Source organism: Vulpes lagopus, chromosome 4 (assembly GCF_018345385.1).
Source record: "Vulpes lagopus strain Blue_001 chromosome 4, ASM1834538v1, whole genome shotgun sequence".
NCBI lineage: Eukaryota > Metazoa > Chordata > Mammalia > Carnivora > Canidae > Vulpes > Vulpes lagopus.
In genome coordinates, this window is record NC_054827.1 from 115,674,273 (window position 1) to 115,687,591 (window position 13,319).

The window sequence follows — 13,319 nt, forward strand, 5'->3', positions numbered from 1 at the left end:
AAAAGCACCAAGAAATTCCAGGTAAAATAGGACATAAATCTTTTTGAAAAAGTAAAGCTGAGTGAAGAAATATTCTATGTCCGTGGATAGACTCAATATCGTCAAGATGTTAGTTCCTCCCAACCTTGCCTATAGATTCAGTGCAATCCCAATCAAAACCCCAGCAAGTTATTTTGTGAGATATCGACAAACTGATTCTTTTTATTTTATTTTATTTTCTGGTGTTTTCATTATCTTTGTTTTTTTTTTTTTTTGGAGTTCGATTTGCCAACATATAGTATAACACCCAGTGCTCTTCCTGTTAAGTGCCCACCTCAGTGCCTGTCACCCAGTCACCCCATCCCCCTGTCCATCATCCTTTCCACTACCCCTTATTCCTTTCCCAGAGTTAGGAGGTTCCTCAAATTGTTAAAAATAGTGCTACCCTATGATCCAGCAATTGCGCTACTGGGGATTTACCCCAAAGATACAGATGCAGTGAAAAGCTGAGACACCTGCACCCCAATGTTTATAGCAGCAATGTCCACAGTAGCCAAACTGTGGAAGAGCCTCAGTGTCCATTGAAAGATGAATGGAGGGACACCTGGTGGCTCAGCAGTTGAGCGCCTGCCTTTGGCCTATGGCGTGATCCAGGAGACCTGGGATTGAGTCCCACATCGGGCTCCCTGCATGAAGCCTGCTTCTCCTCCCTCTGCCTATGTCTCCGCCTCTCTCTCTCTGTGTCTCTCATGAATAAATAAATAAAATCTGAAAAAAAGAAAGATGAATGGATAAAGAAGATATGATATATATATATATATATATATATAGTGGAATATTGCTCAGCCATTAGAAAGAACGAATACCCACCATTTGCTTCAACATGGGTGGAACTGGAGGGTATTATGCTGAGTGAAGTAAGTCAAACTGATTCTTTTTAAAAATTAGGCAAATCAAACTCCAATAAAAAATATTTAAAAAATTATTCAATTAGCCAATAAATTCAATTAGCCAACATATAGTTCATCATTAGTTTCAGATATAGAGTTCAGTAATTCATGAGTTGCATATAATATCCAGTGCTCATCACAACTGATTCTAAAATTTATTTGGAGAGGCAGATCCAGAATAGCCAACACAACAGTGTAAGAGAAGGTTAAAACCGGAGGATTGACACTATCTGATGTCTAGACTTACTATAAAGCAGTGTAATCAAAACAATAGGGTATTGGTATTGGTGAAAGAATAGACAAATAGATCAATGGAACAGAAAAGAGAACTGAGAAATAGACCCCCATAAATATCGTCAAGTGATCTTTGATAAAGGAGCAAAGGCAGTACAATGGAACAAAGATAGTCTCTTCAACATATGGTGTTGAAACAACTGCACATTTGCATGCAAAGAAAAAAAGAATTCAGATATAGATTTGCATCATTAATAAAAGTTAACTCAAAATGGATCATAGACATAAATGTAAAACACAAAACTATATGTCTAGAAGATAACATAGGAGAAAACACAGATGGTCTCGAGGGTGGCAATGACAATGACTTTTTAGATACACTACCAAAGACATTTTATTAAAATTAAAGCCTTCTGCTCTGCGAAAGACAATGTCAAGAGAATGAGAAGACAAATCTCAGATTGGGAGGAAACATTTGTAAAAGACACATCTGATAAAGAAATATACACAGGTCTGTTAAAGTTTAATGATAAGAAAATAGACAACCTAATTTAAAAAATGGGCCAAAGCCTTTTACAGGTACTGAACCAAAGAAGATATAGAGATGGCAAATAAACATATGGAAAGACATTGCACTCTATATCATCAGAGAAATGCAAATTAAACAGTGGTGAGTTACCACTACATTTTGTTAGATGGCCAAAATCTGGAACACTGACAGCACTACATGCTGGTGAGGATGTAGAACAACAGGAGTTCTCATTCATTGCTGGTGGGAGTGCAAAATGGTGCAGCCACCTTGGAAGATAGTTTAGCAATGTATTTTATACTCTTACCACACTAGCCAGCAGTTGAGCTCCTTGGTATTTATCCAAAGGAGTTGAAAACTTTTATCCACACAAAAACCTGCACATGGATGACTATAGCAGCTTTGTTCCTAGTTGCCCAAACTTGGAAGCAACTAAGATGCCCTTCAGTAAGTGAAATATTAGCCATAAAAAAAGAATGGAATCTTGCCATTTCCACAACATGGATGGAGCAAGAGGTTATAAAGCTAAGTGAAGCAAGTTAATCAGAGAAAGATACAGATCATAAGATTTCATTCAGATATGGACTATAAGAAATAAAGAGAAAAGAAACCAAAAAATAGATTCTTAAATACAGAGAACAAACTGGTGGTTGCCAGAAGTGAGGAGAGTGAGGGGGTGGGTGAAATAGGTAAAAGGGATCAAGAGTGCACTCCTCATGATGAGCACTGAGAAATGTATAGAATAGTTGAATCACTATATTGTATGCCTGAAACTAATCTAACATTGTAAGTTAATTGGATAGAAACCCCACAACATTAAAAAGTCATAATAAAAGAGTATAGGTGAACCTAGAAGAAATTAAGGGAAATCTACAGAACCAAAAAAGCAGGTAATTGAATGCCAGATCAAGAAGCACATAGCTTGATTCTGTGCCTCTCTGGGGAATGGCGAGGGGATCTGCTGGTGTCTAGAACTCAGGCTGTTGAGCTTTAATTCCTTCATAATCACAAGAGATCAAGTCTTGAGTGTAGATGAGGCACAGCATAGGGACTCCACCATAATATAAAGGCAAGAAAAAAACACAATACAAAAATTAAAAAAAAATTTAGAAAATTTTAAATCCTTGGTCTCAACACTGAATTTAAAAAGTTTCCACTTTGGAATAATGAACCTGTTCCCCTAAGAGTCTAAGGTACATGTATATTGATTTACATATAGTGTACATATAGAGTTGAATGTATATATCCCATATGATTGTGGAAGCTTTGAGGTGAGAAATTAATATGAAAAGTAGTCTTGTAACCCTAGATAGCTCTGAGACTACTGGCAGTAATAAAAGATAGGGAAGGGCAGACCACCAGGGCAGGCCCTATGGGATTATTATTCCTATCAATAGATCCCTTAATTAAGATTAGCTTGCAATCCTAAAACACATAATACAAAAGGAAATATTTACCATGAATAAGTACCATCTGGCACAGCACTGATGATGTAAGAGAGAAAAATTACAGTTATCTAAATTGATGCAATTTTTTTCATGATTGAAAAGAAAAATTTAGCAAACTGGAAATAGTGGTGTACTCTTTTAATCTACAGTAGATTTCATTCCTCATAGTAAAATATGATCACATTTTCTCTATTAGGTATAAAATAAGAATGCCTGCTGTCATTGTTTATATGTGTTATTGTTTTGGAGGCCTTACTCTGTATAATCAGTTAAGAAAAAGAAATATAAAGTTTAAGAATTAGAAAGGAAGAAATAAAGTTCTCATGATTCAAAGACTACCTGATTATCTAAGAGAATATCTAAGAATATCTACACATAAAAATATAGGGCTAATGAGAGTCCTATTACTGTAAACAAAATTAATGCATAGATAACAGCTGTATTCTTATACAGTAGCCAGAACTGAGAAAGCAGAATTTCAAAAAGATGCCATTTTTGCTACCAACAATACATAAGGTACCTTGTAAAATATTCAGTAGATGTACAAGACCTTTATGAAAGATTTAAAATCTCACCTAAATAAATGGTGAGATATAATACGTTCCTAAATAGGAAGTCACAACATCATAAAAATACCAGTTTCCCCCCAAATTAATCTTTAAATTAAGTGTAATTCCAATTCTAAGAATCATATCAAAATACAAAGGTAATGAAAATAGTTTCTCAAACAACAATATAAGTAACTTGCCCAGACACTAACATTTTAAAAATTTAACTACCATAGTAGCATGGGGACAAATTATAGACCAATGTAACAAAATGGAGAGCCAAGAAACAAAAACAGGCATATATGAGCGTTTGATATATATTAGAAGTGGCACTAAAAATTTGTAGAGAAAGGGTGGATATTCAATACATGGGGCTGACGTATGATTATGGATATCCAAAGGGAAAATATTAGAAAATATCAATACACATTAAAAATACATTCTAGGTACATTAAAATCTACTTATAAAGAGCAAAGCTTGAAAACATGTAGAAGAAAATACCAGAGAATGTATTTATAGTCTCTGGATAGTGAATTATTCTTTAACCAAGATACAAAGAGTTTAAGTTACAAAGGAACATATTGATAAATTCAGGCTCACCATGCAAACACTTTTGTATCATAAGAATATACTATAAGCCAAAAGAAAAGTGGGAAACTCTTGACAGTGAATATAGCCAATAAGGGATTAGTATCTGAAATATTTAAGTAACTTCTACATACCAGTAAAACAAAAGCAATAACAAACTTGTAGAAAATTGAAGAAAGAATATGGATAGGCAATTCACAGAAGGGGAATCGGCATAGTCAAAAACAAATGGCAATATTAACCTCATTAATAAAAAGACATTGAAAAATACAAAGTGAGATATTTTATATCCTTCAGATTGGGAAAAACTTAACACGTTTTAAAATGCCAAATCTTGACCTAGATGTGTGAAAATAAGAGCCTTCCTGTACTACAAATGGGGGTTAAAATTGGTATTCTCACTTTGGATAGCAATTTTTCAATATATCCATCCAGTAACAGTGAAGCTGTAAATGCCCACAACAGAACAGTCCCACTCAGGTATATATCCCAGAGAATTGCATGCAGATATGCCTAAGGAGATTGTGTAAGTTTGCTTACTGCAAAATCTTCATAAACTTTAGGAAAATTGACCAATAAAAAATTAAAAAGAATTGATGAAAACATGATGATGTATTTATACATTGGGTTTCTATTGAACCATAAAAATGAATGAATTTGAGTTGCACCTATCAACATGGATGTTCTCAAAAATTGTTAGATTTTAAAAAGCTGCAGAAGGTCATACACACTATGATACCATTTGCTTAGTTGTCTCTGCAGAGGGAGACAAGGGAATAGAATGGAGGAGGTTTGGCAGGGGACTTCCACCATGTTTGTAATGATACATTTCTTAAAAATAAATTTAAAAAAACTTAAAGAAATGATGAGGCTTGCTAGTGAGTACTTGAGTTTCTGTCATTCATACTTTTTTTGCTGGACTTAAAAATATTTCATAATAAAATACTTGTAAGAACACAAAACTATTCAATTACAAATATTGCTACTTGATTTTGAGTGTCCAGTCTTGAAGTAGTACTTGTTTAAACTTTCTTTTTTAGGACTTTGGTGGGTTTTTTTTAATTTATGCAGAAATCTTAACCTATATTCTGAAATTTGCTCTTAAGCCTGAGAATCCCCAAATTTGTTTACTCCGAGTTCATCTAATTTGAACAAATATATCGGGATAGAAAAGATCCTAATCAACTATTAAAAAATTAAATGAGAGAATAGTGTGTTCCGTGGTATTTGTAGTAAAATAAATGTATGGTGATATATATCCTGTCTCTGGCTTGTGCCTGGCATGGGGCCAGGTCCATGGCACACCCACTCACTCCATGTCTCCGATGAGAAACAGGGACAGTAACATCATGTCTCTGCATAAAAACTGAATTAAATTAATTCAAAGGAAGGGCAGCAGATGCATTAATTCACTTATCCCTGTTCCCCACCTTTTAGGCAACCTAAAACTTTAATCATTCCTGACCCACTCCCATATTAAGAACTTTTACTGTCATTTCGAAAGTACTCTGGGATTCTTAAGAAGGAAACCTACTTCCCTTGGAAAGCTTATCAGGTCTCTTTATCCTAGAAGAACCTTAGAGACTTGTTAAATCTTCATAAATATTGAGATCTGTGGTCAATTTTTCTTGGAGAAGGAAGGTGGAGGTGATTACATATAAAATCAAACAAAGAGCCATCCCAGAGCTTTTGAAAGCATTTCAATGCCTTCTCTTTTTATCAGAGTGCTTATTTAAATTCATGATTTAGGGAAGGGGATGAATGCAGCTATTTTGCTCATTTATTTTTTTGTGGATAATGTTATTTCAGGATTTGATTATATTTAAATATACAGTCAGTGCTTTTGCACTGCAGTGCATACCCCAGCCAGAATGTCTGTCTTGCAGAAGTTTGTAACTTGATATGCTAGTCAACTGCCAACCATGGGAAACAGGTTTAAGTTAACTACTATTTAAAAAATTAATATATTTTTATTCTTCAAAACACATGCTTCTCAGTCTTTAAGACACTAGTATTTGAGTCAATATATCATCAAATGAATGTAATAAATTATACTGCTATAAACTCCAGGGAAATTTTATTAATGTTTTTAATGTATCCTCATGTGGAATCAACATATGTTTTTTATATATTCATAAATTTATGGCTTCAAAAATCTCCAATTTCAGGGTGTTATGAATGTTGTAATGGATAGAAAATACATAATTGTGAAATGATGTTCTTGAATTTTCATATACTCCTGATAACCATTAGCTCTTGCATACAATAATTAGAATGAAATTAAAAACTTGGAAGTAATATTTCTGCAGCTCAGTTGCTTCGGGCCAAAGGAATTATTTCCAGAATAAGCTGGCAGGTTCCTGCTTGGGGAATTAGGACTCCAGTGTCCTTAACTTTAAAATAACTTGAATTTCATTTTTATGCCTGTTTCATAAAGTGGTCATTCATTTTCATACTAAATTGTAACCAAGGCATACCACATCAATAGAGACCAGTCACTGAGTTTACTGTGTGTTAGGTTGAAGTGAAGTAGAATGTTAAAAATGTTGGCCAGATGGTTGGGTTAAAAAAAAAAAATCTGACTACTGATTTGTTAGGGGAATTAAGAGACAGTCTCCTTGCATCTTTATATCCACATCCTGGTACTTAGTAGATTCACCGTAAGAAGTTGTTGGAGAAAGAATGAGTCCAGAATGGTACTTTAGATTTTGAGAATTCATGACATAAAATGCTCTTTTTCCATACCACTTCATAGCATTTGTAGTGGGATTTGTAATGGAGATATACTCATGTTTTAGGTTTAGATTTTCAGACTCACCAGTCAAGATGCAAGTTTGTGCCTCCTGGATACTAGGCTTACAATCAGGACACAACAGATGGCAGTGAGGTATAGACCATGACTGTATGGTCTGCACTGCAGACTGAGACACAACCATAAACTGTTTTCAAGGATAAGTTCTTTCCTTTTAGTTTTAAATTTCTTTTCACAAAAGTAGTTTTGTTTTCATTTAAACAGTTAAAGTTAAGCAGTTGGCAAATGTGCATCTGAAATAATTTTTCTGAAGTTCCAAAACACTTTTAAAGAAAATGTCACTCTTTGTTAGGTTTTGATATTTTTTTTATATATCAGTACTTAATTCAAATACTGTCTTAACATGTATCTTTGCAATTTGCCTGCTTTCTGGACACGAGAATTAAAAGCCTTTTTGGGGTCTAAGTCAGTGGGGTACAAAAGCTTTTAGTTATCACCTTCCTAATCTATTAGCTGCTTTCCTCAGTTGGGACCTTTCCAAAATAAACAGAGTACTTTACCCCTTTCACTTTTCCTGTAATTTATTTTCTTCTTTTTCTCCACACATAAAAGCACAATGAAATAAGTTATGTAAGTACATGACCTTGTCCACTGGCATAGCTGTTGTCTCCCAGGAGAGTGGCGTCACTTCCCCTTGACCAAGAGAGAGACTTCTCCACCCTAATACTGGTTTCTCCGCCAGCCTCCCAGCTTGGCGCTTCCTGAATGCTTAAAGTTTGATGTAGCCTCATTGAAAGCTTAATAGATTTCAGGGTCATGTACCTATGACAAGACACACATAAAAGGAAATAGGCAGGGTTACAAAATGCTAAGACCTATTACGATAACATCTGGGACAATGTTCTAATCCTCAAGTCATGAGAATTCTATTAAACCAAGGGAACTAGTTGGATACCTTGTCTACCTTTTAGTTCAGAACTTTAACTGTCATTTAGATAATGCTTTCCGAGGCAGTTGCAATGCTGTTTTTCTCACTCCCAAACTTCTTCCTCGCAGAGGCCTGTCTCAATAATCCCATTAGGGGTATGTGCTCCAATTGGAACAGAAAGGGAGGTGAGTTATGGTATGAGATGTAAGTGGTGAAGGGTGAGTTTGAGAAGGATTGTAAAGAAATAAGTGGAAAGCAAGATCAAACAGTATCGGACATGATAAATAAAATACAAAATAATCACACCATTAAAAGAAAATTGGTCATGTGGAGGATGGATCTGTCAAAACTCATAAAATTGTATTCCCACCAAAACATGACTGTATATAAACTTAAAAAGTACAGGCAAAAGAGAGGCAGCATAAATAACCATAAAATGTAATGTTTGTACAGCAATGTGGATATACTTAATGCTGGACTGTTTACCTAAAAATGGTTAAGATGGTCAATTATGTGTATTTTACCACAGTGAAGAATGTTTAAATTCAGGACTACAAAAAAATTTAATGTTAGTATAATGGACTATTATTTAGTTATTAAAATAATTTCTCCAGAGAAATAGTAATAAAATGGGGGTATGCTTCTTATATTAGATTAAAATTAATACAAAGTTGAATTAAATATGCTTTCACATCTGTAAGTCATGCAGAAACACTGGATGATTAAAAGCCAAAATATTGAGAGGGAAGGTCTTGGCGATGGGATTTTGAAAGATTGATTATTCTCTTTTATACTTCTTGGCATATTATTAGTTTTCACTTACTCTTTTTGTAATCAGTAAAAATGGAGTCATCAGCAAATAGGTGCAGTGAATTGTGTATTACTGAAATAGATTATCAGTCATTTCATATAGGCTCCGATTTATACCAGCAAAAAGTCAGATACACTCAGATCCACTTTTTTCTGTTTTTAGAGAGGCAAGGGGGGTGACGGAGAGAAAGAATCTCAAGCAGACCCCCCACTGAGCATGTGAGCCCAGCACAGGGTTCAATCTCAGGACCTGAGATCATGACCTGAGCTGAAATCAGTAGTTGACTGCTTAACTGACTGAACCACCCAGTGCTCCCACTCAGATCACTTCTTAAAAATGTCTATTCTTCTAGGACTAAATATTTTATTTATTTATTTTTTTAAATAATAAATTTATTTTTTATTGGTGTTCAATTTGCCAACATACAGAATAACACCCAGTGCTCATCCCATCAAGTGCCCCCCTCGGTGCCCGTCACCCATTCACCCCCACCCCCCGCCCTCCTCCCCTTCCACCATCCCTAGTTCATTTCCCAGAATTAGGAGTCTTCATGTTCTGTCTCCCTTTCTGATATTTCCTACCCATTTCTTCTCCCTTCCCTTCTATTCCCTTTCGCTATTATTTATATTCCCCAAATGAATGAGACGATATAATGTTTGTAGGACTAAATATTTTAAAACAATTGAAATATATCAATTGACTTTCAGTGCAAGATGATGAGTTAAGCCTGTGTTTAGCTTTCTTTGCTGCAAATCTGTCATTGAATTGACCGGGAAAACAAAAAGGTAAAAATGTGTAATTGAAAAATTGGGAAAGGTACCATTAGTGGACCAGCTAACTTTAAAGAGTTAATATAAACTGTGGAGCAGCAAGCACTGATTCAGGAAAGTAGCTGCCAGATGGAATCTCAAGCATTCAAAGGAAAAATCTGCCTTGAGAATGAGTGGCAGGGTTCTAGAACCAGTGGCTGGAGGGGAGGACAGTGTTGGTGGCGGTCTTCCCTGGAGGATTTTCAAATCTATATACGACTTCAGACCCTACAGGACCAGTCTCCTAAGAAAGTCACCCAGACACCATTCAGTAAGGCCAGTATTGAAATAAAACGTAGAAGGGTTGCCTCAAGCAAATGTCTGACAGAGAGCATTGTATCAATTACAGAAGGAGGTCATGGCGTGTCCAGCCAACTTAGGTTAGTTACTTCAGTGAGGGAGGGACACAGTACACAAATGCTTCTACCCGGAGCTTCCTCTTCTTTTTCACAGAAGAAAAGCCCCACAAGTATGCACACACGTTATCCATTAATTTCAGTAGTTATATGGCTCCCAGGGTAAAAACTGCATGTAAGTAATAGCATTACATTAATTCAGCTAAGGAATTCACTTTCTATGTAAAGTGACAGTTTCATGAGACTCTTGCCCTCCTGGTTTTTTGAAAGTTATTTCTTAGAATTTAAACTTTGAATCTCTGTGGTAACATAAACTAATAAAAGTTTTATCAGCATCACCTTGTATTGGCTTGTCTTCCTCCTACCATCCCTTCCTTCCTTCTTTCTTTTGTGTCGCTTGCCACTTCCATGAAATCATTTCTTTTTCCCTCTTTTTCCCCTCTAGGAATTGTGAAGGACAAAATATTCGATACAAGACATGCAGCAATCATGTAAGTTCTGTAATAAAAATATATAATCCAATAATGCCCATGTGTTAAATTGGAACATTATACGTACTGTAAAGCTAGTGACCTCTTGATACTCTTTGTGGAAAACTTAAATATTTTTAAATTGACAACAGATTTTGGGTATCTCATACCTTCCATGTGTGTACTACTTATTTAGGCCATTTCTCATTTATAAACTAATTCGGTAAGTATTTAATAATTCCTGAATTCATAGAAACAATACCTGATGCCTGTAAATGCCTCCAAAGTTCAAAGTGTGTTTATGCACACTGTGCCACCTGACCCTCACACTGTCTCTGAGATGTAGGCAGATGAGGTGTGGTTATTTCTCTTTTGCAAGTGAGGGGCCTGATGTAAAATTATTTTCCGTAGGTCACAAAGGAAGAGCACAGACTTAAATTGGTCTACTGCTGTTTTTCCTGCTCCGAACCACCTGCCCTGCCCACTGCAAAATGTGTTAAGAGCACTCTATTGGTGATTCAAGAAAATTGTACACAGGGATAGTTTTAAGCCTCACTCTTATCCTACAATGACGAGTAACTAAAAAATTCAAACATTTTGCTTTACAAATCTGAAAATGCAAAATAAGTATCAGAAGGAATCAATCCTATTTTCCACTGAAAACCGTTTCCTTGCCTGTTATATATGCCCAAATGAAAACGACAGGAATAAAAAGGAAACTATTAGAATCTGGAAATCTAAGTGAGATTTAGATTTTTTTCAATCCATTTTTCTCAGTTGGTCATGATTAATTTATTTCAAAAGTTTCACTCACTGGGGCTTTGTCCCTTTTCATCCCTTCTCTGTCCTGGGCCAGCGTGAGACAGAAGTCCTGTCTGTCCTGTCTGAAGGCTTCTGTTCTGCAGACCCAGACTTGCCCTGGGAGGGCAGCCCTGTCAAGCTGGAGCAGTAGTCAGCAGGCAGTGTGAGCCAGACCTGACTGTGGGGCTCAGCTGTGTTTTCAGTCTGTTTTTATCAGTGATGAAGCAGAAAAGATGGTCTTTCCCACTCCACTGATTTCAACCTTAAGTGGGAAATGTGGGTGATTATTTTGGGGCATTCAAACTCCAATATCACTCAGCCATTAGACACCCAGTTTAGTGTCCATTAATTCCTTGGAGGAATTTGGGGCCACAAAGCAAATAGATTTTACATGTCCTATGACTGGATGGAGGGCCAAGGAATTGGGGGACACCTGTGTGCATGATGCTTAATTAAATGAGCTTAGATCCAGGTCAGGGCGTGGGAAGGAAAGAGATTGACTTGAGCATAGAGGCAGTCATTTCATTACAAACAGTTTGGCTTTGTTTTCTTATACAAGCACGTGAATACATTAGCAGCCTGAGGGTTTTATCTAGGAAGCATTTGATCTACTACCTTTTACTTGGGTGTATATTTTTTTGCCATTTTTTTAGGGTTTTTTTTTCTTTCTATAAAGTGCTGCTTTAATACATTACCACAAATTCCTTGCAGTCATTCAAAAATAAATTTCACAACAGTACCCTCACAAGCAATGCTCTGAAACTGTCTAGGGGAATTTATTTAAAATGGCCAGATCAGGGTGTTGCCTTTTGAGATTTCATTCTTGGGTTTCTCTGTGTGTGTGACTCTGGTCTCGCTAATTCCAAAAAGGCACTTTTTTTTCAACACAAGTGTTATGAGGGTCTAGGAGTGTTGGGTCATACAGTGTAGACATACAATATAAACTACTAAAATTAGCACATATTGGGTGCAGTGGTTAGGACTTGGCTTGCGCTTGAGTGAGGATCCCATCTGAGGTTCCGTGGGTCTTGGGAGGACCCGTGGTCTCTAAGTGCGGGCCCCTCTGGGAGGATTCTGACTGCTAGGCTGGTGAGGATTAGATGTTTAGAAAGTGGTGACCAGTGGGGAGGACAGCAATGTGAATGTTGCTCTGTTTAGTTCTCAGAGTTGGAGTCCTTCAAGAAATTTTGCAAGAATGTGGCATTCATCACTATGCTTGCCATTACAAACTCAGAGTTTTTGACAAAATTCCCTTTTAGGAAAATTCCCTTTTAGGAAACAAGGGGAATTGTGGCAGGGCTTTCAGGGCTACAGCATTTAGGAGAGCCCTCCATCTCCATGTGCCAGGGTCTGCAGCTGAGCATTCTCGAGCCCCTCTGCAGATGAGAGGTGGCTCTGTGCAGCCCAGCTGCAAGGCTGGTGCTCTTTAAGGAGTCTGTTCCTCCACAGGAGAGAGGATACAGTGTGTTCCTGGGAATATACCATAGAAACATTGCCAGGATGTCAGGCACCATGAGTGGATGTAACCACATGAGCTCAGGTTACAAAGATAGTCACATCTTTTCTTGAGTTGCTTCCTGCTTTATTAATTGGGATTTTGAATCACCCTTTTGAGATCGCCCACTCTCTATCACCCAGAGTGGTGCAGAGGGCAGGAGGAAGGCCAGTGTGAAGCCTACCTCCAGTGGGGAATGAACAGCAACCACTGCTGTTGCTTCTCATGGCCATTCAGTGTCTCCATTGGGAACAGGCCATGCTATCTCCATAGTCATGGCTTCCCATTCCCCTGGAAGTGGGGCCCATCACCCGCTCTTCTGAAGGAAGCTGATGTTAGTGATTCCAGGACGAGGCACTCTTGTGAGGGAGATTTGCCTTATGATTCAGAGATTCCCACACCTATATTTCCAGGGGCATGTGAGACCGTCTTATGGGGATGCGAGATCCCCTGTTCCCACCTGAGGGACCTCACCACCTCAGTTTTGAAGATCAGGGAAGCCTGCTCCGTGGAGAACAGAGGTCACTGCCTGTGGGGGGGGGGGCTCCAGGGACCTACCATTCCATCCCACCCTAGAGGTGGCTTGTACTTCTTTCTGTTCCTCCACATCATTATCTGAA

General features: G+C 37.2%; 1 protein-coding gene across 2 annotated transcripts in view; it reads left to right on the plus strand.

Annotated features, from left to right (window-relative positions):
• ADAMTSL3 (ADAMTS like 3) overlaps positions 1-13,319 on the plus strand; it is a 340,042-nt gene that overhangs the window by 111,346 nt on the left and 215,377 nt on the right. For both annotated transcript variants that reach the window (XM_041752919.1, XM_041752918.1), the window contains exon 5: positions 10,379-10,424. In XM_041752919.1, the coding sequence (XP_041608853.1) occupies positions 10,379-10,424 (46 nt within the window). The remainder of the gene's footprint in view (positions 1-10,378; positions 10,425-13,319) is intronic.